Source organism: Heteronotia binoei, chromosome 16, assembly GCF_032191835.1.
Source record: "Heteronotia binoei isolate CCM8104 ecotype False Entrance Well chromosome 16, APGP_CSIRO_Hbin_v1, whole genome shotgun sequence".
Classification (NCBI taxonomy): domain Eukaryota; kingdom Metazoa; phylum Chordata; class Lepidosauria; order Squamata; family Gekkonidae; genus Heteronotia; species Heteronotia binoei.
Window position 1 is genome coordinate 54,284,645 of NC_083238.1, and position 25,311 is coordinate 54,309,955.

The following is a 25,311-nucleotide window of genomic DNA, read 5'->3' on the forward strand; positions in this document are numbered from 1 at the left end:
TAGGCTAGCATGACAGCATTATTTGTGATGTGACAAACTGGATAAATGGTGTCCGAGGTGGAGTGGGGATTCAACAAGTAGAACAGGTTTATACCAGCTGCTTCTGTTTTTCATACTGGTCAGATTTGCATGTTTGTGTATATTAAAAATGTAGTTGAAATAAGATTTGGACCCCCTCACCCCCCAGAATTTCCACTGGTGAAAATATTAATCTCTGAGAAACTTTAACAAATAATATTAATTAGAAAATGTTTTTCCCATTTGGGCAAAATCAAAAGCCTTCCAAATTACTATATAAAGAAATTTTCATTGAAGCATGTGTCAATTTCTAGTTAAGAGCAATGAAGGCAATGACAAATCACCCCATAAAAAAAGTCTGCCAAGGAAATGTTGTGATGTGACGTCACCCCATGTGTTGGTAATGGGTCAGTAATGACTCGGTTGGTTGCACAGGGGACCACCCTTACCTTTTATGTCAATTTCCTGTTAAGAACAACAGAACTAGTGCCATGTTTTTGGAATAACAGGTAACAGATTTCAGAAGTTTGGTAGAAGTTTTAAGAATCACTAGGCTTAAAGTGATTTTGATTTCAGGGCGATCTCCCCCAGTTTCGACAAAGTCTCTCAGAATAAGGAAGTTGCATAATAACCATAAACCAGCAAAATAGCCATTTACCTAACTTAGCCTAAATAAACCATGTAATAATGCAAGTTGATTCCTAGTTTTGGTCTCGTCAGTGTTTTTATGGCAGAAGTTTCTGTTTTATGCCCCTGCAAAGGGTCCAAAATTGGCCTTAATCCAGGGAAATACTAGGCCCCTTAAATCTGCATGGGCTCTTACTAACAAACTCTTGGCTTAAGTGCAGAATTCCACTGGATTCCAAATAACATAAGTGTCCAAGAAGCATTTGGCTATACTTCAAAGTGAAACTTCCTCTGAAAGTCTCCTCTGAAAGATGCAGTTTAGGAGAACTTCTTTATCAGTGATTGAACAAATTTAACATTGGATGAGAGCTGTGACATTGGTGTGGATTTCAAAACGAGGTCCTATTTATTATTATGCATGCATTTACTGCTTATTAAAATGCCAGCCACTACAGTATCCAACCACTATTATTCAGTGAATTCAATTCTATCAGAATTTTATTCTTGATTTTTCAAAGCTATTCACTGCTAACTTGCATATTCGTAAAACACAATATGTTGCATCGAGGTAGAGGGAAAGGCTTGCAATTTGCCCAATAGTAATGCTCTGGGAATTTCCTCTAGAACATGGATCAAAAAACATCATGTCCTCATGAAACACGATCTTCTCAAGGCACTGTACTCCTTCCCCAACTATGAGAATTTAGAGGATTCTGGTTGGCAATACCTTGCATAACTCAACATACAATTTCCATTAGCATTTATCACTGGCATCTTAAGGGCCACATGTAGACCAATTTCGCATGAGGCTTGTTCCGGGTGGAGAGCCCTTTTGCTCCCGGGGTTTCTCTCTGTTGTTGCACAAGTTGCCCCAGAACTGTGAGTTGCTGTGGTTCTCTTCCGCAGCAAGCAGGATCCTCTTCCAAGAATTTTCTGCTTACAGCGGGAGAATGGTGCGCCAACTCACAGCTCCGGGGCAACTTGTGCGAAAATGGAGAGAAGCGCTGGGATCAAAAGGGCTCTCCACTTGGAACGAGTCCTAGTGTGAAATCAGCCGTAGTCTTCCAGGCAAGCACAGGGGCTTTTTAACCATCCCCACCCTCAGAGCTTTTTTTGTAACACCTCTGATGTAGCCAATCCTCCAAGAGTTTACAGGGCTCTTAGTACAGGGCCTATTGTAAGCTCCAGGAGGATTGGCTACATCAGGAGTGTGTGGCCTAATATGCAAAGGAGTTCCTGCTTTAAAAAAAAGCCCTGCCTACCCAACTTTAATGCCCTATGCTCCCTTAAAAAGTTGCCCCTCTTCCCCAAGGTCAAGAGACTTGGTAGCTTGGAATGGGAAAATGGCAGCAACACCACTCAGTCTCTTTATATCCATTGATAGTGGGTCTAAAATGAGCATAATATCACTCAACTGGGGTCCAAAAAGCCCCATCAAAATAAAAGGAAGTGGAAAATAACCATTTTAGCTATTCACAGACATGTAAGCATGAATGGATGGCAAAGACAACCAACAGACTAATATTTTGTTGTAATTTCACACAAATAAAATGATAAGTTGAAATCCAGAATACAACAAATAGAACTTTGATATCATACAAAAATGAACAATATTTTAACAGAAATGATAGTGGTTATTTAACAGTAGCTGTATTTTCAGTCATCTTTCACATTTGAAAATAATGTCCCATCATAGGAAATAGGTAGATTTCTAAACTTTGTTTTTGATTAAAAATTACTGATTATGCAGAGCAAAATATACAGTAATATGTGAAAAATCAAAGTTTATTACATACTTATAAAATAAAGGTAATAAAATATTTTTGCAATATTTGAACTCTAAAGAAAAACACAGTTAATGAAAATATCGGGGCTTGTGCTATTACAGTATATTATTACTGCTATTACAGTATATTATTACTGCTATTACAGTATATTATTAAACTATGGCAAATTATTGTTTTAACTGTAACAAAGAAGGAACAATATGGACCTTATGGGGGATCTAACGAACCATAAGTGAAAGGAAAAATATCCAATTGGAGATTTGAAGCCTGGGGAGGACGTGGACCTCAGTGGGTTACATTGCCAGAGTCCACTCTCCATAGCATCTATTTTCCCCAGGGGAACTGATTTCTGTAGTCTAGAGATGAGCTGTAATTCTGGGGGATTTTCAGGTCCCTCCTGGAGGCTGGCAATCCTAAATTTAATCCTAGTATGTAGGTAGCATTTTCTCATGTTTCTGCTTACAGAAGAGGATGTCCAAAGCTCTGTACAAGCGGGGCGGGGGGGGCGGGAAATCTTTGGATTGAATTCTACAGATTTAGTGCTCTAGTGCAAAATAGCCCTTCTGGGAGAAAAATCGGTTTGCTGTATGTGGATGACCACCTTTGGATCCCACCTGTAACGTCCTCTGTTTATCAAATGGTCTATCTCATTGATCTAAAATTTTGGCAAATTAACACATTCCTGTCCTATGGATTACATTTATGATCTGGCAGCTGTTATATCTGCAGTTGCTCCAATCCATGAATCTACATGTTGCATCTTGAAGAATGCATGGAACTCATACATGGGAGCAACATGTCGTACAACAGGTGAGTGGAACCAGAAGCAAGTGAAGAGCCTGATGTGTATATTGGCACCTTTACAGAAAAACAAACACACTTCCAAGCCTGTGAAACTCTGTAGGATTGTGCAGTTGGACACACAAGAATTCAGTGAAAGATCTGCAGATGTTTGCTGCATAGAAATAAAATACTGTTTGGGTGTGGTCACACTCACCATTAAATCCATCTGCAACGCGCCTCTATTATAATCCGCATAACCAATTTTCTGATCAGACAACAGCCAGGCTCCCGTTCTATCCTATGTGGGTCTTGTTGCTGGTCGATCAGAGTGCTCTACCGGACCTCGTTTCATGAGACGTCAATCTGCATTAGCGCAGGCGCAGTGATGCCCGCTATCTGCAGCGCGTCGCTTTTAAATGGGTCGGATCACTAACAGTTTTGCTAGTCCATTGGCACTACTTTTTCAGCACGAGCACTACGCGTGCAGAAAAAAACCCAGGAATTCAAATCAGTTCACATCTAGTTCACATCTACTTTCAAAAGTGAGTTTTGTTTCCGGACATAGGGGCGGGTAAACGATTTATTGAGCCAACATTCGCTCGCTCGTTCACTGGTGCAGTGATATCACTTGCAGGGGGCTTTGGGAGGGAAGCGGTGGTGCGCTTCCGACGAGTCGCCAATGATGGAGCGTTCAAATAGAGAAATTCCATTCAGGAACCGTCAGAAGAATTTTGTTCCGGATTTAAAGCAGTATCAAATTAGTCCGCGCCCCAGTCGTCTCAACGCGGGACTCGAACGAGCTAACCACCATTCGCAGATGCTGACGTTTGGACAACCGCTTAAAATCCGACATGCTTTCGAACTCCACTCATGCCCGTAGCGGGATTTTATGAACGTCTGACCTCACCTTCAGTCTGCAATGGAACCTGCATTTCTTGTACCATATTTTCATAGCACAGTCATAGTAAATACAAAAACAAATGCTTATTTACAATATAATATTGTATATATATATTACACAAACAATGTATCGGCATTTTATCCTTCTTGAATTTATGATTTTAAAAATTCCCGTTGGCTTTTCATAGTGCAAACTGTAATGTTGCAAGCATGGACTGTTACCAATAACTCATAATGAACGGTTTGTTGCCTTCTCTGTTACTTGGTAATGTGGACATCTATTTAACAAAAAAATTAACCTGTCAAAGTCCCCATTCATTGTGAATGATGAATCAACTGTTCTTGTGGAGAGAGGGATTCATTGTTGTGTTGCATGCTTGTGTCACCTAGGTACTTACACCCCAGTCTGCATTTCGGCAGCAATATCAGATTCAGAGACCATGTTGTGATTTTGCTATTGATGTATCCTATACCACTTGTGCAGTGTTGTAGCAAGCCTCGGGATTGGACTGTAAGTACTGTGATAGCACCACTGGCAGGAAGTAATGAATGCACTAATTATAGAAGGAATGGAAATAATATGTGTACAATGTACCTGTGCTTATTTGTGGATTTGTCAATGTTTTGTGGAATTTCATCTTATCAGTTTGTATAATCTAAACTCAGTTCAAGTGTTCGAGGACAATTCAGCAATACTTGACACATCACCAAGATATCCCCTAATGCAAATTCAACAGTTAACTACACCTGTTTAGACTACATCTTATAGCTCACTCCTTTTCATTATCTGGAATACATGGAGTCGCTTTTATCTATTTCTATCTGCTGAAACTGTATATGACTACGTTGTTGCGTAAATGAAAACACATCCCTTTCCAGAATAAGAAATTCATTGTGAAATCCTGTGAGATTGATTGTAGCTTATCTTTTTCACTGGCTAAAACCAGCTCTTGCGTACACAAATGTCTTTCAGTTCACATACTGTAGCTTGTCTTGGAGGAAATTTTCTAACAGCCTATTGTATAGCCTATTAGAGGTAGGCCTAGAGTACAAAATTCACAGTTTCAAAAGATTGCTCAAGGGTAATTTTGGTAGATTCCACATTTTATGAAGTAGCAAGCCTAATGAGGAACTCACGAGCACCCGCAACGGTCCACTACCATGGCTGGTATCTTTCCATATATTATTTGTTCTTTTCCATTGAAATAAAGCATATTGATCGGGGACATCTTAGTAGGTGTGCAGCAAGGGCCTGCTGAACCTCTTGGATTCGCTTGGTGGACAAGATGAGTATGTGGATATTTCTGCAAAAACACAAATTCGCATTCCCCGGAGCAGTAGTTCGCTTTGTATCTTTTGGGAGCAATTATCCAGTCCCATCCAAAAGCTTCAAAATCCACAGTCAGTGGGTAGCGGCAACATCGAGATTCTGTTGAGTGTTCATCACAGTCAAGACCAAAGTCTCTACGAGACCTTTTCGGTATGTCTGTAATCCTGACCTCTAGAAATGGATTCTATGGATAAACGGGAAAAGGAACAGCATGTATGAAGGTGGATGCAGTCGACATCAGACTTAGACAATACATATTTTCTGAAAACATCAGTCAACATTTTGAGTACTATAATGATGATGTACTAGTTTCAGTGGCTTCTCCCCACGGTGGACCAGCTGGCTGGTCCCCTAAACAGGGACATCTCCATGTGATGTCCCTGATGCAATGACATCACTTCTGGATGACATCATCATCTCAACATCTCTGACCGCCCCTGGAACACACACATCCCAATTCCCTCCCACCGGACCAATGAGGGAACCTCGTGACCCTATGATGTATTTATTTATTTATTTTTAAATTTAATTTATATCCTACCCTCCCCACCGAGGCAGGCTCAGGGCATGTGCATGAATATAGACATGTGATAAAACATAAAAACAATAAAAGCAGTTTAAAACATAAAAATTGACATTTCAGGTGCTATGATCTTAAGTGTGTTGTCTTGCAATTCCAGCTAGGTGTTCTCTGTAAAGCATATCTTAATGGATCAGATGTTCTATATAGAGCAGATTACAAGAGGTGGTCCGGATATTTTTCAGAAACTGTAGTAGCCAATGATCTAACTTGCAAATGCCTGGTGGAAGAGTGTTGTCTTACAGGCCCTGCGGAACTGTACGAGCTCTCGCAGGGTCCTGACCTCCTCACGGAGTTCGTTCCACCAGTGTGGGGCTACTACAGAAAAGGCCCTAGCTCTAGTTGTCTTGAGCCTGGCCTCTTTAGGGCTGGGGACTGAAAGTAGGCTTTTCGACCCAGACGGAAGTGCTCTCCGGGGAACATGTGGAGAAAGGCGGTCCCTAAGTTATGCAGGTCCCTGGCCATATAGGGCTTTGAAGGTAAGAACCAGCACCTTGAAATGAATCCGGTGTGCAGTGGGCAACCAGTGCAGCGCTTTCAGCACAGGTTGGATGTGCTCCATTAACAACAATGTACTAGAGTTGTCCACTCTGGGTTGGGAAATTCCAGGACCTTTGTTGTTGGTGTGTGGGATATAGTTTTATTTATTTAGTTTAGTTTTAGTTTTAGTTTATTTATGATTTATATCCCGCCCTTCCCACCAGGTGGCTCAGGGCGGCTCACAACACATGAAATCCGACATAACAATATTAAGTTTAGGCATTTACACAATTAAAAACATTTAAAATATAAAAATCATTAAAACAAGCAGAAATCTAATAGAGCTACGGAGCCCTGGCCGAATGTGCTCCCATCTTGGGAGCCCCAGTAACAACCGGGCCGGGGCATTCTGCACTAACTGCAACTTCCGGGTTCGGCACAAGGGCAGCCCCATGTAGAGGGCATTGCATTAGTCCAACCTCGAGGTGACCGTGGCATGGATCACTGATGCTAGATCGTCACGGTCCAGGAAGGGGGCCAACTGCCTTGCCCGCCTAAGATGAAAAAAGCGGACTTGGCAGTGGCTGCTATTTGAGCCTCCATCTTTAAGGAAGGCTCCAATAGTACCCCCAGGCTCTTGACCCTGTCCCAGGCTCTTGACCCTGTTACAGCATGCAATTCAAAGAACAACATTCAGTCATACACAAAACACCCAATAAAGCTCCTTGGAAAAATCTCCTCACATTCTAGATATGGGATGGAACAAGATGACAACATTGTGAAATTCAAAGCAAAACAGAAATACACTATTAAAGAGAAAATTGAGGTTTAAGGTCTATGTTCTGTTTTTGCTTTGAGTATCCACTAGTCTTTTCCACATGCAAAATGTCTAGCTTGTGAACTTTGAGAAGGATTGCATCTTAAACTGGTGGAAGACAAACCGGAACAGGGGCGTCAAACATGTGGCCTGGGGGCCAAATCAGGCCCCCGGAGGGCTCCTGTCAGCCCCCCGAGCAACTGGCTGTCATCTCTTCCTTCTCCCTCTCTCTTGCTTCCTTCTGCATCACAGCTTGCTTTGCAAGGCTTGCTCAATTGCACAGGAACTACAGAGCAAAATGTCTATTTTCTCCATTGGGTGAGGCTCCTCCTTTCTGGAGGAAGGGGGGGGAGGGCGAACTTGCTTTGCCAGGCTCTGTCAATCGCACAGCAGAGCTATTGAGCCAAGCCTCTCTTCCTTCTATTGGCTGAGGCTCCTCCAGGCCAGCTGGGGAAGGAAGGGAAGAGCCAGAGCTTCCTTTACCCAGTTCCCTGGATTCCATGGAAGAAAAGCAAAGCACCTTTAAGACCAACCAAAACTAATATTTTAAGCCCGACAAGATCTCATTTATTTTAGATTCATGACAAATCAATTTGACACTTCCGAACTAGAATATGCTGTTTCTGCTGAGACCTGCTGTTGAACTGGCAGGAAAATGTACAGTAAATCAAGGCTGTTTGTAGTCATATGTATTGCTATTTTACCTCTCTGACTTTCCACAAACCACCCAAGGCTGGGCTTAACATGTTAACATTATTCTGGTTCCTGGAAGAGAACAGTTTAAGAGTGCATTTGGGTGTTGCTAGTTGGTAACTTAATCCTCTACATACCACTGGCTTCGACAAAGCCACATCACTTTTTTTATAACAGCTGCTTCCCCACCAGAGATGTTGGCTACAGTTTTTCAGGATCCTGAAATAAGTTTTGGGGATTGCCTGTTGTTAGGGTTGCCAATCCGCAGATGGGGGCAGGGGATCCCCCGGCTTGGAGGCCCTCCCCCTGCTTCAGGGTCATCAGAAAGTGGGGGGAGGGGAGGGAAATGTCTGCTGGGCACTCCATTATGTCCTATGGAGACCGATTCGCATAGGAAATAATGCAGAATTGATTTGCGGGTATCTGGGGCTCTTGGGGGGGGGCTGTTGTTTGAGGTAGAGGCACCAAATCTGCAGCACAATATCCAACCCCTTTCCTCAAAAGACCCTCCAAGTTTCAAAAGGATTGGACTAGAGGGTCCAAGTCTATGAGCCCCCAAAGAAGGTGCCTCTATCCTTCATTATTTCCGATGGAGAGAAGGCATTTAAAAGGTGTGCGGTCCCTTTAAATGTGATGGCCAGAACTCCCTTTCGAGTTCAATTATGCTTGTCACAACTTTTCTCCTGGCTCCACCCCAAAGTCTCCTGGCTCCACCCCCAAAGTCCCCAGATATTTCTTGGATTGGACTTGGCAACCCTACCTGTTGTTCAGTGTGCTACATTGCATGTTTATTCCAAAGTCCGAACAACTTGACTCTTTAGCATTTGAATATGCATAAGAAACCATTTCCCTACTTTACCTGAGAAATGGAAAACCATTACACGGAAACATTTTTAATTAATTGGATGTCAAGGCTAAACACTCAGCTTATTATTAAGCCCTTCCATATTGTTCCTGGTTAATTACTTTAACATATATTGTTATGTATTACCCACCTCCATTTAACAGATAGAAAAATGCACAGGGTTAGTTCCAATAAACTACAAGGGTGTCAAAGATGTGGATTTTTCCTGCCCCTCCCCTTTGCTTAGCAACCTCCTGAGACCTCTGATGCTGGAGGCAGTAGGAAAAGTCACATCTGTCAGAAGACTACACTAAGGAAGTCAAACCAGTCAAAATCACTCCTATTTCCTTTTTGAACCAGTGTTCCACTAGCTCAAGAGTGAGGTCGGTGCAATTTTGTCTGGTTTCCCCTCTGACCGCAATCTTCTGTGCTATGTGAGTTGTTGTACGCTTGAATTCTACAAGCATCAAGATCAGCTAGGGGTGGGATCCCGGGTTACTGAGGGGAATCAGAAAGTTTTGTGCTGGCTAATAACTTCTGCTGGTGCTTTACAAGGAATCCATTCAGCCCGTCAGGTAACTGAGAAATAAACTCTCTTTCTCAATTAATTTGTCAGAGCTTTGGCATTCCAATCCTCAAATATGTTTGTTTGGAAGGAAAGCTCATTGGAGTGGATCCAACCATCCTCCAAGGAGCCTTCCTCAAGTCTAAGGAGCTCTTCCTCCAAATTTTAGTGACTCTTCCTCCAATGGAAAAAGACACAAGTTGGAGGAACCAGACCTCGGTTCATGTTTATGAGCCTTCGTTCGTGACCATCCCTATATGAACCTCTCAGGACTGTCAGTGTGGTTTTGGAGGTTTGTGGGGTTCGTGGTTGGAAGCAGGGGCGAGGAGTGCGAGGGATCCCTGAAATGGCATATATTAGACTGAAATAGATTCAAACCATTTTAGTGATCCTTCTCCCCCCCCCCCCGCACCCCACTTCCAAACATTCCCGTTATAGATTTTGAAAGATCTCCTCCTCCCTTCCATTCTGGTGGCCCCAGGGACCCACTGCCAGTAGAAGGAGGGAGGGAGGATCCACGAACCTCACAAACCTGAACCATTTTGTGAAGTGGGAAAGGTTCGTCTTGGTTCATGAAGCCTCAAGAATCACGAACCAAGACGAACCTGTTTCCTTGTTCTTGCCCATCCCTAGAATTCTCCAAAGACTGACGGGATACTTCATACCTGAGCCAAAGGAAAGATGGTAGATATTTTAATTAATATATACATAAATAAAATTTGTTCAGTGGAGTGGTGGGATAAGGGTAGGATCTACCCCATTAAGTTTACTGACCATAAACATGATTGCAACCTTAGAAAATCCTTGTTTTATCCATGTGAAAAACATCCTTTTCAAATGCTCAAAACAAGGAAAGTTCTTGTAGGTTTTCCAGTAGAACTTACCAAGCCTTCTTCCCCCGGTCCTGGGTAAGTGACTGCGAGATCTCGTCCTTTTTCATCCAGCGCTTTGATTTCAATGCCCAAGTTGGATTCAGGTTGTTTGAGCCAATTTTGCAACACGGTCTTCACATCGATACTCTGCCAAATGCCGGTGCCCGGGTTCATATCGAGTTTTAAAGATCGGATTGCAGTAGAAGTTGTCCCATCTTTCATAGGTCGGATGAGTCTCAAGATCTGCACAAAGACTGTCGTGGGCCTCTGGACTTGTCTTAAGTATATCCACAACTGAGCCTTCACTACTTTGTTATACTGTATTTTAGAGCTAAACTTAAAAAAGCAACATTTGGGTTTTCCTTCCACTGGCATTGGAAAGTCAGCTATAAATGAACGGAAAGAAGGCATTACTCATTGGCAAACGCTCAAAGGCGCTTCAAAATTAAGCATAAAAACGAATGGCATTTTTACACATCTTTGTGAGTCATTTTATCAGCAAAGCACAGTCCACATCATACCTCTTTCCAGGACCAGGTACAGGAACACAAAGCAACAGTTCTTAATTTTATCAGCAACGTTATTGCAGGGCTGGATCTAGGGGCAGTGTGTGGGGGGGTGCTTGCCCCAGGCGCTGACACTCCTTTGCATATTAGGCCATACCCCCCGATGTAGCCAATCCTCCAAGAGCTTACAGGGCTCTTCTCACGGGCCTACTATAAGCTCTTGGAGGATTAGGCTTGCCAATCCCCAGGTCCCAGCGGGGGTTCTCCCACTTTCCCAGGCTCCTTCCTGCTCCCAGTCAGCTGGCCGGCAGAGGGAAGCCTCACCCCCACAGCCCCCATGTGACTTTCTCCCTCCGGAGGCTTCAGACTTCACTTGGAAAGGCTTCCTCTTGGGATGGTGTGTCTGTGTCTTTAAGGCTGAACGGGGGGCAGGGGGAGCAGGCAGAACAACATGGCTGCTCCCGGCAGCTGTGGAAGCAGCCCAGACCCTCCGTTGGTTGCACAATCTTTTCAGAGGTCATTTGCATAGGAAAGGTAAACTTGAACCTTTGGTTGCTCTGTGTTACTTTGAAGTTGGAAGTTCAGCACCTCATGAATAGAGATGCCAATCCCCAGGTGGGAGCAGGGCCTCCCCCGCTTCAGAGTCGTTAGAAATGGGGGGGAAGGGAAATGTCTGCTGGGTGCTTCATTATTCCCTGTGGAGATCGATTCCCATAGAGTATAATGGAGAATTGATCTGGGGGTATCTGGGGCTCTGGAGGGGCTGTATTTTGAGGTAGAGGCACCAATGTTTCAGCATAGCATCTGATGACTCCCCTCAAAATGCTCTCCAAGTGTCAAAAAGATTGGACCAGGGGGTCCAACTCTATGAGCCCCAAAAGTAGGTGCCCCTATCCTTCATTATTTGTAATGTAGGGAAGGCATTTAAAAGGTGTGCGGTTCCTTTAAATGCAATGGCCAGAACTCTCTTTGGAGTTCAATCATGCTTGTCACACCCTTGCTCCTGGCTCCACCCCCAAAGTTTCCTGGCTCCACCCCCAAAATCCCCGGATATTTCTTGAATTGGACTTGGCAACCCTATAGAATTGGCTACATCAGGGGTGTGTGGCCTAAAAGCCCTAGAACTAACTGATAAGGGGCATTGAGGCTATAATAAGAACAGGAATCAACAGTGCCATCCGAAACAGAAACATAATTACACCCTTCTAAGTCCCTTGGTCTTAGACATGTGTAACTCTTCTTAGGACGGCACTGCAAGTCGCTTTCCTTTGACAGGCAACAGACATTTTGTTTAGCCGTTTCATAATTAATAAGAGTCAATGTTGTTATTTTAACAACTGTAGTTCTTCTGGATTTTAATTTGGCAGCTCCAGTGAACAATACAAGACATGGAACAGCAACACTGTTGCAGTGCAATCCTAAACAGAGTTGACGTTCTTTTACGTCAGACTAGACCAGGGGTGGCTAAATTGCAGGTCAGGAGTCACCTGTGGCTCTCGAAGGCCCCACCGCCCCATTGGCTGGCTTGGAGAAGGCATTTCTCTCTTTAAATCACTTCTTCAAAACAAGCCAGCTGGTAGCTTGGAGAATGTATTTAAATTTAAAGTTGCTTTCTTTCTGCCTTTCCCACCTCTATTTTCCTTCCTTCCTCCCTCCCTTCCTCTACTGTAATGCACTGTGCATTGGTCTCTCCTCAAAATCAGTTTGGAAACTCCAGTTAGTGCAGAATGCTGCAGCTCAGCCGTCATTGGGGCGGAGGGGGTAGATGGAGCATGCGTCTTACTCCCATTATACAGTCATTCCGCTGTTGCTTGTCAGTTATCAGGCTCAATTTAAAGTACTGGCTGACACAGACAAAGCCCTCCTTGGCCTTGCAGGCTTTGTGAGCCAATCTGCCCTCCAGTATTCACCACGACAGCTTTGCTCATCCTAGCAGAGCAAAATCCACAATTGCTCACACATGGGCCTTCTCTGTTGTGGCCCCCAACTTGTGGAATGGCCTGAGGAGGTCAAAAAGGCTCCTCCTCTCCTGGCTTTCAGCAAACAATGCAAAACTAACTTCCTTCCTTCCTTCCTTCCTTCCTTCCTTCCTTCCTTCCTTCCTTCCTTCCTTCCTTCCTTCCTTCCTTCCTTCCTTCCTTCCTTCCTTCCTTCCTTCCTTCCTTCCCTCCCTCCCTCCCTCCCTCCCTCCCTCCCTCCCTCAAACATCTGATGTTCATGTCTTGCAGCTCTAAAACATATGTTGTTTATACTGGGTGACTCTCACGTTAAGAAAATTTGGGCACCCCACACTAGACTACTGTAATGCACTGTACATTGGTCTCCCCTCAAAATCAGTTTGGAAACTCCAGCTGGTGCAGAATGCTATGGCTCAGCTATTATTGGGACCTTCTATGTATCAGAATAAACTTTTGTTGGTCTTAAAAGTGCCACTGGACTCAAAATTTGTTCTGTTTCTTCAGACCAACACGGCTGCCCACCTGGATGCGAAACTGAATTATCTGAGAGGGCTTTTCTGCAGAAGCAATAGGGTAGCCCAGTACTAAAGCCCTCACAAAGTGACTTGGATAAATTATTGGGACGGCGATCCGTAATAGCATGTATAGTTTGCTATGGATTGGATCCTGTAGTTTTGCGTCATTTAACGTGCCATCTTAACAGGCTTCATTTCAGTTCTGGTTTTTTTTAGATTTCTGATTGGTTCTACAACCCAAAATCCTATTTTATTGTTTACTGAAAGTCCAGATCTGACTCATGAAATAACTGGGGACTTTGGGGACGGAGCCAGGAGCAAGGTTATGACAAGCACTATTGAACTCCAAAGGGAGTTCTGGCCACCATATAAAGGGGCTGCGCTCTTTTTAAATGCCTTTCCTTCGTCAGAAATAATGGAGGCCAGGGACACCTTCTTTTGGGGCTCATAGAATTGAACCCCGCGTCCAATCTTTTTGAAACTTGTGGGGGTATTTGGGGGAGAGGCATCAGATGCTATGCTGAAAATTTGGTGCCTTTGCCTCAAAAACAGCCCCCCTCAGAGCCCCACAGATCTATTCTCTCATTATACTTTATGGGAATTGTTCTCCATAGGGTATAATGGAGTGCCCAGCAGACATTCAACCCACCTGCCCACCCACTTTTTGATAACCATGAAGTGGGGCGGGGGGCTTCCAAACCAGAAGATCCCCTTCTCCCAACTGGGAATTGGCAATCCTATAAATGTCCCATCATGTTCATTGTCTTGACCAGGAGTGGCCAAACTGTGGCTCGGGAGCCACATGTGGCTTTTCCACACCTTTTGTGTGGTTCTTGAAGCCTCCACCACCAGCTTGGAGAAGGCGTTTCTCTCTTTAAATGACTTCTCCAAGTTGAGCCAGCCAGAAGCTTGGAGGATACATTTAAAGTTAAAGTTGCTTTCTTTCCACCTCCTCCCTCACCCCATCTATTTGCCTGTCTGCCTTCTCAAGCATCTGACATTTGTCTCTCTAACATTTGACATTTGTTCTGTGTGGCTTTTACGTTAAGCAAATTTGGCCACCCCTGGTCTTGACTTTGTGTAATGCACCTTCAGCCCCAGCGAGAAAGACAGATTGTAAATAACACGAATGAATAAATCAGTCCATTGAAATCAGTGGATTTGGAAGCACCTGATTTGGCTTGGGACGATTGTAGGTGGGTAGCTGTGTTGGTCTAAAGCAGGGGTGTCAAACTCATTTGTTATGAGGGCCGGATCTGACAGATATGAGACCTTGTTGGGCCTGGCCATGTTGGGCTGGGCCATGTGTGTACAGACGAACACAATTAAAGATTTTAAAAAGCCTTAAAACATGCTTAAAACATTAGCACTCATTGGTCTTAAAGGTGCTTTCTATGTATTTCTTATGGGATCCAGGGAACTAAGCAAAGTAAGTTCTGGCTCTTTCCTTCCTTCCCCAGGAGACCAGGAGGGAGAGGAGCCTCAGCCAATAGAAGGAAGAGAGGCTTGGCTCCGTAGCTCTGCTGTGCAATTGAGAAAGCCCTGGCAGAGCAAGCTCAGCCTCCCCCCTTCCTTCCCAAGGGAGGAGCCTCAGCCAATGGAGAAAATAGAGGTTTTACTCTGTAGCTCCTGTGCGATTGAGCAAGCCTTGCAAAGCAAACTGTTATGCAGAAGAAAGCAAGAGAGAGGGAGAAGGAAGCAGACAACAGCCAGTTGTTCGGGGGCCTGATAGAAACCCTCCAGGGGCCTGATTTGGCCCCCAGGCCGCATGTTCGACACCCCTGGTCTAAAGCAACAGACGAACACTGGAGTCCGGTGGCATCTTTAAGACCAACTAAGTTTAATTCTGGGCATAAGCTGCGGTGTGCATGCAGACTTCTTTAGCCCATGAAAGCTTATACCCAGAATTACACTTTGTTGGTCTTAAAGGTGTTATCAGACTCCAACTTGATTCTTCTGGCTAGAATTGTTCAGGAGCACAAATGGTTTAATTCAGCTCAATGTCCTAGAACTTGTTGTTTTAAAAAAATTGTCGATAAAGTGTGAAATAAATTAGAAGAAAAAGAAATCCCAGAGTATTTATTTCTCCTGTTACATTTCCCCCCTGGAGTAATAAGTATAAACTGGCATTATTCTTCCCCTTAAAACTCCTTATAATGAAACTTTTAAAATAGCCGTGTCACTGAATCGGAATAGCTGTAGTCAGTCTTTACATGTCTGAATGTTAGTTTATTATTAGGTAAAATAGCAGAGGGCATTACACCAAATTAAGCCGGAGTATTGTATATCACTGCTGCTGATAAGAAATCTAAGTCATGTGCATCCAAATTTCCCTTTTACATTATTTCATCGTTGCCTTAAGTGTTATTTCGAATGCAGCTGCCGTAGCCAAATACTTCAGCTAATGAAGAACATAAGATACTATAATATAAGCTGCGCAACAGATACTTGATAGGAGCCATAGCAGATGCTGACCACCAGGAAGATAACTAAGAATCTGCTCATTCAGTGAATACCTTCATTCCTTCTTAACACAACCAATAGAGTTGGTACAGTTATACTCATTATAACGCACAAAACATTTCATTGTTGGCACTGATGAAGTAATAGGCATGCTGGTTTTATAAGCGTTTAAAATCTGTAGGTTGCATTCATGACTTATGAGCCTGGGAGAAAGCGCATGTACACCACAGCTGAGCCAAACAAGGGGCTGGGAATCATAAACTTTTTTGCATCCCTGCAAAAACAGTCGCCGTGTTCAGCAGTTTTTGCAGGAGCGCTCGGAAGGGTGTGAAACCATTGGCTCTGCCTCCTTCCTTGGCAACGGGACAAAAAGTCCCCAGTTTTGCCACCTTGCAGTGACAGGAACGGCTGCCGCACAGCACGGCAAACTCGGAAGCGTCAGCCCAGATAAACTTTGGAATAGGTGTCAAAGTGAAGCTATTATCTAGCCACACATGATATGCTAGCCACACATGATATGCGTGTTCAATGTGCATTTTGATGGGCACAGTGTGTCCGAATGCACAGTGTATTCAGGTACTGGTTTGGAGCTTCATTGGTATAACATGGCTTCATGCTCTTTCCATGTTTCATATGCATGCTCCGTGGTTGGCTAGAACAACCTAGCAAAGGTGGAAATGGCATGGTTTAATATGAACTCTCCCTGGTTGGCTGGGACAACCTAGCAAAGGTGGAAATGACATTGATCAGATCTTCAAAAAGGATACCAGCGGATTAGTAGGAAATGTCCGAAAATAAAAGCAACAAAGTGTGTGAAAGTGGAAGGCAGGCAGAGTACTTTGTGTGTCATACAACATAGCTTTAATGTACAGACACACATTGCATATATATGAGGGGGGCACATTTGAGTTAATGGAATTATATTACCAATTTTTTGGGGGAGGGGGGGGGGTTGCTTGTTTAGTTTTCAGCTGTCCCTGATGTTCTCCAAAAGTTTGCTAATATAAACTGACACCTAGATATGTCTTCTCTGCTTATTTGGCAGTCAACAATTGCGATAAGAAATAACCGGAATACTGAGATTCATTCATTTTGTAGCTTACTAACGAGTCTCCAGCAATCAACAAGATAAGCCAATGGGAGTGCTCTTCATAGACTATTTTGTACATAAAGGGAAAACATACTATTTGGGGGACAGAAAAGGTTATATGTCAGTGAGTCACAAATCAAACTCTTTAAAAATATGCTTTTCTCCTTCCCTGCTGCTTGTATGTCGGAACAAGCTACGAAGAGGCTGCGGCTCTCAAGAACAGTTTCGGAGGACGAATATATTACAAACGAATAAAGGGTACTTACATTCTGTGGGCATTGTAATAATCGTTTCGGTGGTCGCGTGGTAATCGTCGTCTTCCAACGAGCCCTCGCTGCTGTCGTCTCGCTGGACGTCGTATTGATCTATCAGTTCTTGGAGCGGAGGAGCTTTGGGCAGAAGTTGCCTTATAGCATCCCGGCTGATGTTAGGCGCTTGCTCCAGGCGCAGTTTGCTGAGGATCTGGATTTTAATAGCCTCTATTCTGGACGATTTCGTGCTTTGCCTCCACGTGCAGGCATTGCACAGTCCCTCTTTCTCTATGTTCTCATTTGCTTGGTTGCTCTCATTAAGATCCGCTGGGCCAGGTATGATTAACACGAAAAGGTAAACATAAAGATACATATTTAGCTTCAGCATGGCCTCACGTTCGGTGCAGTTCTTTTCCTTCCCCTTTCTTTCTCCTTTCTACAGTGGTTATGTTCTTTTTAATTTGGCGTGCGTGTGTGTGTAATCTTTCCGTGCACCGTGAATCTCCGAAGCAAAATGCAATCCGAGACAACTCAACACTCCGGGTGAATCTTGTATATTCCAAGAGGGCTTTTTATATTCCAACCTACATTAGACGTGTGTCGTCAAAACCGACGATTGGCTATTAAACCAACAATGAATCTAGCTGTCAGATGTTACAGCCATGCCTGTCATAAGTTGCTGGACCGCATTTTGTTACTGCCAAGGGTGAGTTGATTTTCTGGCTATTCCGTGGAGGGTATCTCCTCACACGCTGAAAGGATATTTCCAAAAAGTTCAGCCAGCGGTATCAAAAGATAGTGTTACCATTCTTAAATGTGAATCAGCTGTTTCTTGTATTATGAATCAATCAGCGTTTCCCCTCTCGCATCGAACAAAGCCGCTCAAGATTATTCTATTTTAAGAACAAACTTTTAAAGACTGTCTTCATCATAAATGCAAACTCTTCCCACTTGCTATATTTCAGAGCACTGATTTTTTTTTTAAATGAATAACGCAGAGACAACGCTTTGATTAAAAGGACTACAGCTCGGAATCTAAACATTAACTCTCCTCTCGCTGCTCCCAGAAATCTTGACCACCCTACGCAGGTAGATGTTTGATTCATTTCTCTGCATTTGAGATCTGCATATCAGCATTGAAAAAGGTAAAGGTTGTCCCCTGTCCAAGAACCAAGTTGTTAACCGACCCACGGGGTGATATCACATCACGACGTTTCTTGGCAGACTTTTTGTGGGGTGGTTTGCCATCGCCTTCCCCAGTCCTCTACACTTCTCCCCCCCAGCAAGCGGGGTACTCATTTTACTGACCTCGGAAGGATGGAAGACTGAGTCAACCTTGAGCCGGCTACCTGAACCCAGCTTCCGCCAGGATCAAACTCAGGTCGTCAGCAGAGAGCTTGGACAGCAGTACTGCAGCTTTACCACTCTGCACCACGGGGCTGGTAGTCACCCATAAATATGGCCAACCTTCCTTTCCCCTTTTCCCTGCACTTGAGTGTGAGCTTACACTGGTATGTCAATATACTGACATTGCAATGATGCAGTATCAGAATATTACCCAGAGTCCTCTTCCCTTTTCTGTGCTGTGCATACCCACCTGTGTCCCCTATGTAGGAGACGTTGCTAACAACTGTTCAGGATGGAAAAGCTGCTGATCCAGTGCATTGTACGTCTACATTGTAAGTGGATGAAGAGATCTAAGAAGAAGAAGAACACAGATTTATACCCCACCCTTCTCTCTGAATCAGTCTCAGAGCTGCTTACAATCTCCTTTATCTCCTTCCCCCACAACAGACACCCTGTGAGGTGGGTGGGGCTGCAAGAGCTCTCAAAGCAGCTGCCCTTTCAAGGACACCTCTGTCAGAGCCATGGCTGACCAAAGGCCATTCCAGCAGGTGCAAGTGGAGGAGTGGGGAATCAAACCCGGTTCTCCCAGATAAGAGTCCGCACACTGAACCACCACGCCAAATTAATAGAAATGAAATGCACAATTGTATCATCCCAAAATCATCGCACACCCTCCTCCCTGGTCCGTGGAAAAATTTTCTTCCACAAAACTGGTCCCTGGTGCCAAAAAGGTTGGGGACCACTGTCCTAGCACTGTCCTAGCAGTGGTCCCCAACTTTTTTGGCACCAGGGACCAGTTTTGTGGAAGATAATTTTTCCATGGGCTAGGGGGTGGGGCAATGGTTTAGGGATGATACAATTGTGCACTTTATTTCTATTAGTTTGGTGTGGTGGATAAGTGTGCAAACCCTTATCTGGGAGAACCAGGTTTGATTCCCCACTCCTCCGCTTGCAGCTGCTAGAATGGCCTTGGGTCAGTCATCGCACTTGCAGAGTTGTCCATGAAAGGGCAGCTTCTGGGGAGAGCTCTTTCAGCCCCACCCATCTCACAGGTTGTCTGTAGGAGGGCAGAGGTAAAGGAGATTGTGAGCTGCTCTGAGATGCTGAAATTCAGAGTGGAGGGCAGGATATAAATCCAATGTTGTTGTTGTTGTCTTCTTCTTCCTCCTCTTCTTCCTCCTCCTCTTCTTCTTCTTCCTACATTGTAATATATAATGAAATAATTATACAACTCACAGCCTGGTTGCTAACAGGCCACGGACCGGTACTGGTCCGCGGCCAGGGGGTTGGAGACTGCTGTCCTTGAGGATGTATGGCAGGCATCTTCCTCACTGGTATTCAGCAAACTACACTACACTCTTGGTGCCCAAAACTGAACACAATACTCCAGGTGAGATCTTACCAGAGCAGAGTAAAGCGATACCATCACATCACGTGATCTGGACACTAGACTTCTGTTGATACAGCCCAAAATTGCATTGGCCTTTTTAGTTGCCACATCACACTGTTGACTCATGTTCAGCGTATGATCCACTAAGACCCCCAGATCCTTTTCACACATACTACTGCTAAGACAAGTCTCCCCCATCTTATAGCCATGCATTGGATTTTTCCTACCTAAATGCAGAACTTTACATTTATCCCTGTTAAAATTCATTTTATTGGTTTTAGCCCAGCTTTCCAGCCTGTCAAGGTCATTCTGTATCCTGTTTCTGTCTTCTACTGTATTTGCAACCCTTCCCAATTTAGTATCATAGGCAAATTTAATAAGCATTCCCTCTATTCCTTCATTCAAATTGTTGATAAAGATGTTGAACAAAACAGATCCCAGGACAGATCCTTGAGGCACTCCACTTGTCACTCCTCTCCAAGAGGATGAGGAACCATTCACAAGCATTCTTTGGGCGCAATCTGTCAACCAGTTACAGATCCACCTAACGGTAACAGGATCCAAACCACGTTTTACCAATTTGTCAACAAGGATAGTATGTGAAACCTTATCAAAAGCCTTACTGAAATCAAGATAAATGATGTCTACAGCATTCCCCTGATCCAGCAAGGTAGTCACTTTCTAAAAAAAAAAGAGATCAGGTTAGTCTGACATGACTTGTTCTTGAGAAACCCATCCTGGCTCTTAGTAATCGCATCCATTCTTTCTAAATGTTGCAGGACTGACTGTATGATGATTTGTTCTAAAACTTTTCCAATTTGGGCTGGGGGGGTTGGGAACCTCCAGGGCGGGAGAACCCTCACCCAGACCGGGAACTTGGCAGCCCTATAAAATCAAGATGTGCAAAAATCACAACTAAAGTTGTTAAAGACACACAGAGATCTCATTCAAGGAGATAACACCCATACACACTTAGAGTGATGTGGCACCCCTCCCCCCATGTCCAGCCATGCTGAGTCGCTCACTCGAACGTAGTGCTCTCCTGACGAAGCTACTCATGTTAGGAATGCTTTTTATCAATTCCTGCTTTAATTGAGAGACCCCTGTTTAAAGTGCAAACACAGTAGATGCATTTCCTCTTACACTCGGCACCCTAAGACCATGAGGTTTTGGGGGAGTGCCCTCCTGTATCTCTAGTCTTGATGTAAAAACAAAGTCTGTTGTGGGGGAGGGGGCTGCACATGTCTACTAGTGTCATCGGGGGCTATCAGGCCATGCAACGCCAGGTGCGAGATTGGGAAAGGAGAGAAATACACGTCACACACTTCCTTTGCTACATTTATCGGGAATGCAGTACAATGGGGCTGTGTTTGAGCGAACCCTGTAGGTTTCAGCAAGTGACACAAGGGCACACCCCAAAGCTTTCACACACACACACACACTAAATAATGCCCTTTCAATCAACCTTCAATGGACTTTGCAACTGGATTTGACTGTGCAAAATGGCAAAATCTGGTTTTCGCTGAAGTGAATTGAAACTGCTCTAGTCAGAGAGCCAGTCTGGTGTAGTGGTGAAGTGTGCAGACTCTTATCTGGGAGAACCGGATTTGATTCCCCACTCCTCCACTTGCAGCTGATAGCATGGCCTTGGGTCAGCCATAGCTCTGGCAGAGGTTGTCCTTGAAAGGGCAGCTGCTGGGAGAGCCCTCTCAGCCCCACCCACCTCACACGGTGTCTGTTGTGGGGGAAGAAGATAAAGGAGATTGTAAGCCGCTCTGAGACTCTGATTCAGGGAGAAGGGCGGGGTATAAATCTGCAGTCTTCTTCTTCTTAGTATGAGTGAAAGCACCCAAATAACAGGGGCCAACTAAAATACCAGGAGCAAGCATATGGGGAGTTGCCCAGTCGCTGAAGAGACACAGGAATCATTCAGGACACAGAATACCATCCAAGGATTACGTTGAGTGGTTTGGGGATGGGGGAAAGAAAAGTACCGAGGCAGGTTAGTCTTTTCTACAACGAAAGGGGCCAGTGAGGACAACGGAAAAGACCACAATGATGAGCAATGTTCCCTCTAAGCTGAGTTAGTGCGAGCTAGCTCACAGTTCTTTAGCCTCCAGCTCACACATTTTTGTCTTAGCTCAGCAAAAAAAAAATGGCCCCGGAGCAAACAAATTCATGCTGTAGCTCACAACTTTAATGCCAGCAGTTCACAAAGCAGAACTTTTGCTCACAAGACTCCACAGCTTAGAGGCAACATGGGAGACATTGTGTTGAAACAGCGACACCAATAATCTCCTTACGAGATGGGGGTTGGCAAGACGCACACAAGGCTAGAATGGCAAACCAGTGTAACTCTGCCATCCAAGTAGGGTTGCCAATTCCCCCGCGGCCTCCAGCGAGGGATGGTTTTCGCTTGCCTCTACTGGTACCATAGAGTTTTCCTCTCAAATTGCTAGAGCATCTGGGGAAACCATAGAGTTTTCTGGGACGCTCCTAGAGAGGCCGGTGCATGACGTCACTGGCACGATGTCGTCACTTCCGAGTGATGTCATTGCGCTGGCTATGTCAGGGGAGGATCCCCCTGCTGGCGCTACATCCAAATGATGCCTAAAAGCAATCAACAGGTTGTATTGGCAGATTTCAATTCCGCCCATCCCCACTTCTTGCAAGGGAACATAATCTGAAAATACTGTGAAGTCTTTTTTGGAGTCTGGGGTCTTCCAAAGGAAAGGCGCTTGGCTGAACAGCCCGTGGCAATCCTGTCAAAGTTAAATTCAGGTGGGCAGCCGTGTTAGTCTGAAGCAATGGAACAAAGCTTGAGTCCAGCGGCATCTTGAAGACCAGCAAAGTTTAATCTTGGGTTTAAGCCTTTGTCTGATTGCAACACTTCTTTAGATACATTGAAATTGGTTTCCTCAAGCTTTGTATATTAGTGGGGGAGGTGGTTACTTGCCTGGAAGGACAAGTTGGAGTCAAGTTATGCATCTTGACTCTAACTAGCCCTTTCCGACAACCAGGGGTGGAATTCTAGCAGGAGCATCTTTGCATATTAGGCCACACACCCCTGATGTGGCCAATCCTCCAAGAGCTTACCAGGCTCTTTTTTGTAAACTCTTGGAGGATTGGCTACATTGGGGGTGTGGCCTAATATGCACAGATGCTCCTGCTAGAATTCCACCCTTGCTGACAACTATATGTAATACTTGAGGAATTATCTGAAGACGCGTGCATGCCACAAAAGCTTATGCCCAGAATTACATTTTGTTGGTCTTATAGGTGTCCCTGGACTCCAACTTCGCTCTACAAGTTAAGTCAAATTTCATAGGATGGGAAAAGCCTTCTGCTGCATTGGTCCTAGGATCTACGATAGTTCTGTTACAGGGAGGAGAATTTCATTTTCCAAAATTCACTGTTTTAGATGCAGCTGTTGAGTCTTCTTTTTCTTTTAAAAGAGGGCTTTGTCTTTGATTTCTCTATGGCGAAAAATCAGTGGCCAGGGCTTTTTTTGTAGCAGGAACTCCTTTGCATATTAGGCCACAACCTGCTGATGTAGCCAATCCTCCAAGAGCTTGCAGGGCTCTTAGTACAGGGCCTACTGTAAGCTCCAGGAGGACTGGTTACATCAGAGGGGTTTGGCCTAATATGCAAAGGAGTTCCAGCTACAAAAAAGCCCTGCAATCCTGGCCTGTTCTTTTATTAATTGGGACAGGTTGATTGAGTCTACAACACCTTTGATTGTGTGGATCATAACATACTGTGGCAAGCCCTTAAATAGGTGGAAGTATCAGCCAGTATCATAATGCCCCTGCATAAATCAATGGTGTGGTCTCATTTGGAATACTGTGTGCAATTCTGGTCACCGCACCTTGTGAGAAAATGACCCCTCTGTCACAAACATGGTTGCCAGGGCGCCTGGAGAAGTAAGCTTGCATCCGCCTGACCGGTAAATGCGAGTGACGCTACCCAGGAACTACATAAGACTCCCGTGTACCTATTAGCAAATATATAAGCGCTTGAGTCAGGCACAGAGTGTCTGCAGCCACGCTCTAATGTTTCCCCGCCATCGCGTGAAACCCGCCATGGTAAGGAGGAGGCTACGCCGCCACGGAGCTGTCCAGGCGAACGGTGTGAAGCGCTAAGCGTGGAAACCACTGTGTTTTGCTAACACCACATGTAGCCATCTTCCTGCCTGGATGGGATTCATTCCCTCGATGTGGAAACCTCACGTACACACCCTGAGTCATTCCTAGCCCACAAGCAACCCACCTAGTCTATGAATGGATTAATGGCTCCACTATTAATCCTGATTGCCCAGTGATTTCCTAAACAACTGTCTTCACCCCGGAGAGTTGAGAAAGAGGAAGGATCTCTCCTGATACCACCAAGCCCTTTTGTCTACACCGGAATACCTAGGTGCATATCTGATTCTCTATTGTCCCTTTCCCAGTTAATCCCATCTCCTCCCAATCACCCAGCCATTCCCACATTGATACCAACGGAGCCGCCCCAGGCCCTGTCGCAACCTGGAAGTTTCCAGGATGCCCAGGATGAAGGTGATGTTCATTGGTTGAAGCACACACCCAATCAGGTGTCGCCATTGACCCACCATTGGTCCAGCCGATGTCCAGCCTTCCTGGTCATCAGCAGAACCTCCCATTACCACTCCCAGTCACCTCCCATCCCCTCAGGACGAAGGTGACTCTATATAACCTGTGGACTAGCTACCCACAGGTGTGCCTTCTACTCAGTAAACCCCCATTCCCGCTGGGTAGTAACACCCCCGATTCCTGATCAGTTTCGGGACCTTACCCCCATTTCCTCATTCGTCGCCATCGGAGCCTTCCATTGGAGTCTGCGAGAGGTAGTATTGCCCTGTATGTCAATTCCTTTATGTTCCCCTATCGATCTCTCTATTTTTCCTAGACCTGTATGAATGTGTGATTGATTTTGTACCTTGTGTGAACGAACTATTGTTTCAAATAAACCACAATTGATTTTATTAAATTAGAGTTCTTTATTGAGCATTGACTCTCTGATCGGTTGAGCCTCGTATACATAGATAAAAGATTCCGTTTAGGGGCTAGCTGTCTCTCAGTCTAATTCCCCAACTTTATTTTGAGAGCAGTTTCCCTAACAGAAATTGGTGGAGAAAGCTTGGGCATTATCCTGTTTGTGTGAACGCACGCGAGTCGACACGCGTGTCTTCATACAGACAGACGTAAGGTTGCACCGTTCAGAAAGTCTTGCTAGTGAGGCTATCGCGTGAGTGATTGAGTGAATGAGTTCTGTGTGAAAGGCTCTAGCGAGCATCTCTAAAAATTGTGGGTTGGGCTGCTCCCGTTTCTACCATTCAGCGTTGGACTTCTCAGCCGCCCCGAGGAGGCCAGACACCTCGCAAGAGGACTGAGCCCGATCGAATGCAAGGGGGAAGTCCCGTGAAGTCTGGCCGCCGTCCCGAGGCCTTCTAAACGCGTCTATCGTGGGAGGGAATG

At 44.7% G+C, this 25,311-nt stretch overlaps 1 protein-coding gene across 1 annotated transcript; it reads right to left on the reverse strand.

Moving 5' to 3' along the window:
• Positions 1 to 4,567: 4,567 nt before the first annotated feature.
• On the reverse strand, positions 4,568 to 17,511 carry MSTN (myostatin). The gene is made up of 3 exons (XM_060257291.1): positions 17,095 to 17,511; positions 10,309 to 10,682; positions 4,568 to 5,629 (listed from the first exon to the last, which is right to left on the reverse strand). Exons 1-3 carry the CDS (start codon positions 17,465 to 17,467, stop codon positions 5,249 to 5,251), a joined length of 1,128 nt encoding a protein of 375 aa, XP_060113274.1. The 5' UTR covers positions 17,468 to 17,511; the 3' UTR covers positions 4,568 to 5,248.
• Between the last annotated feature and the right edge of the window lie 7,800 nt (positions 17,512 to 25,311).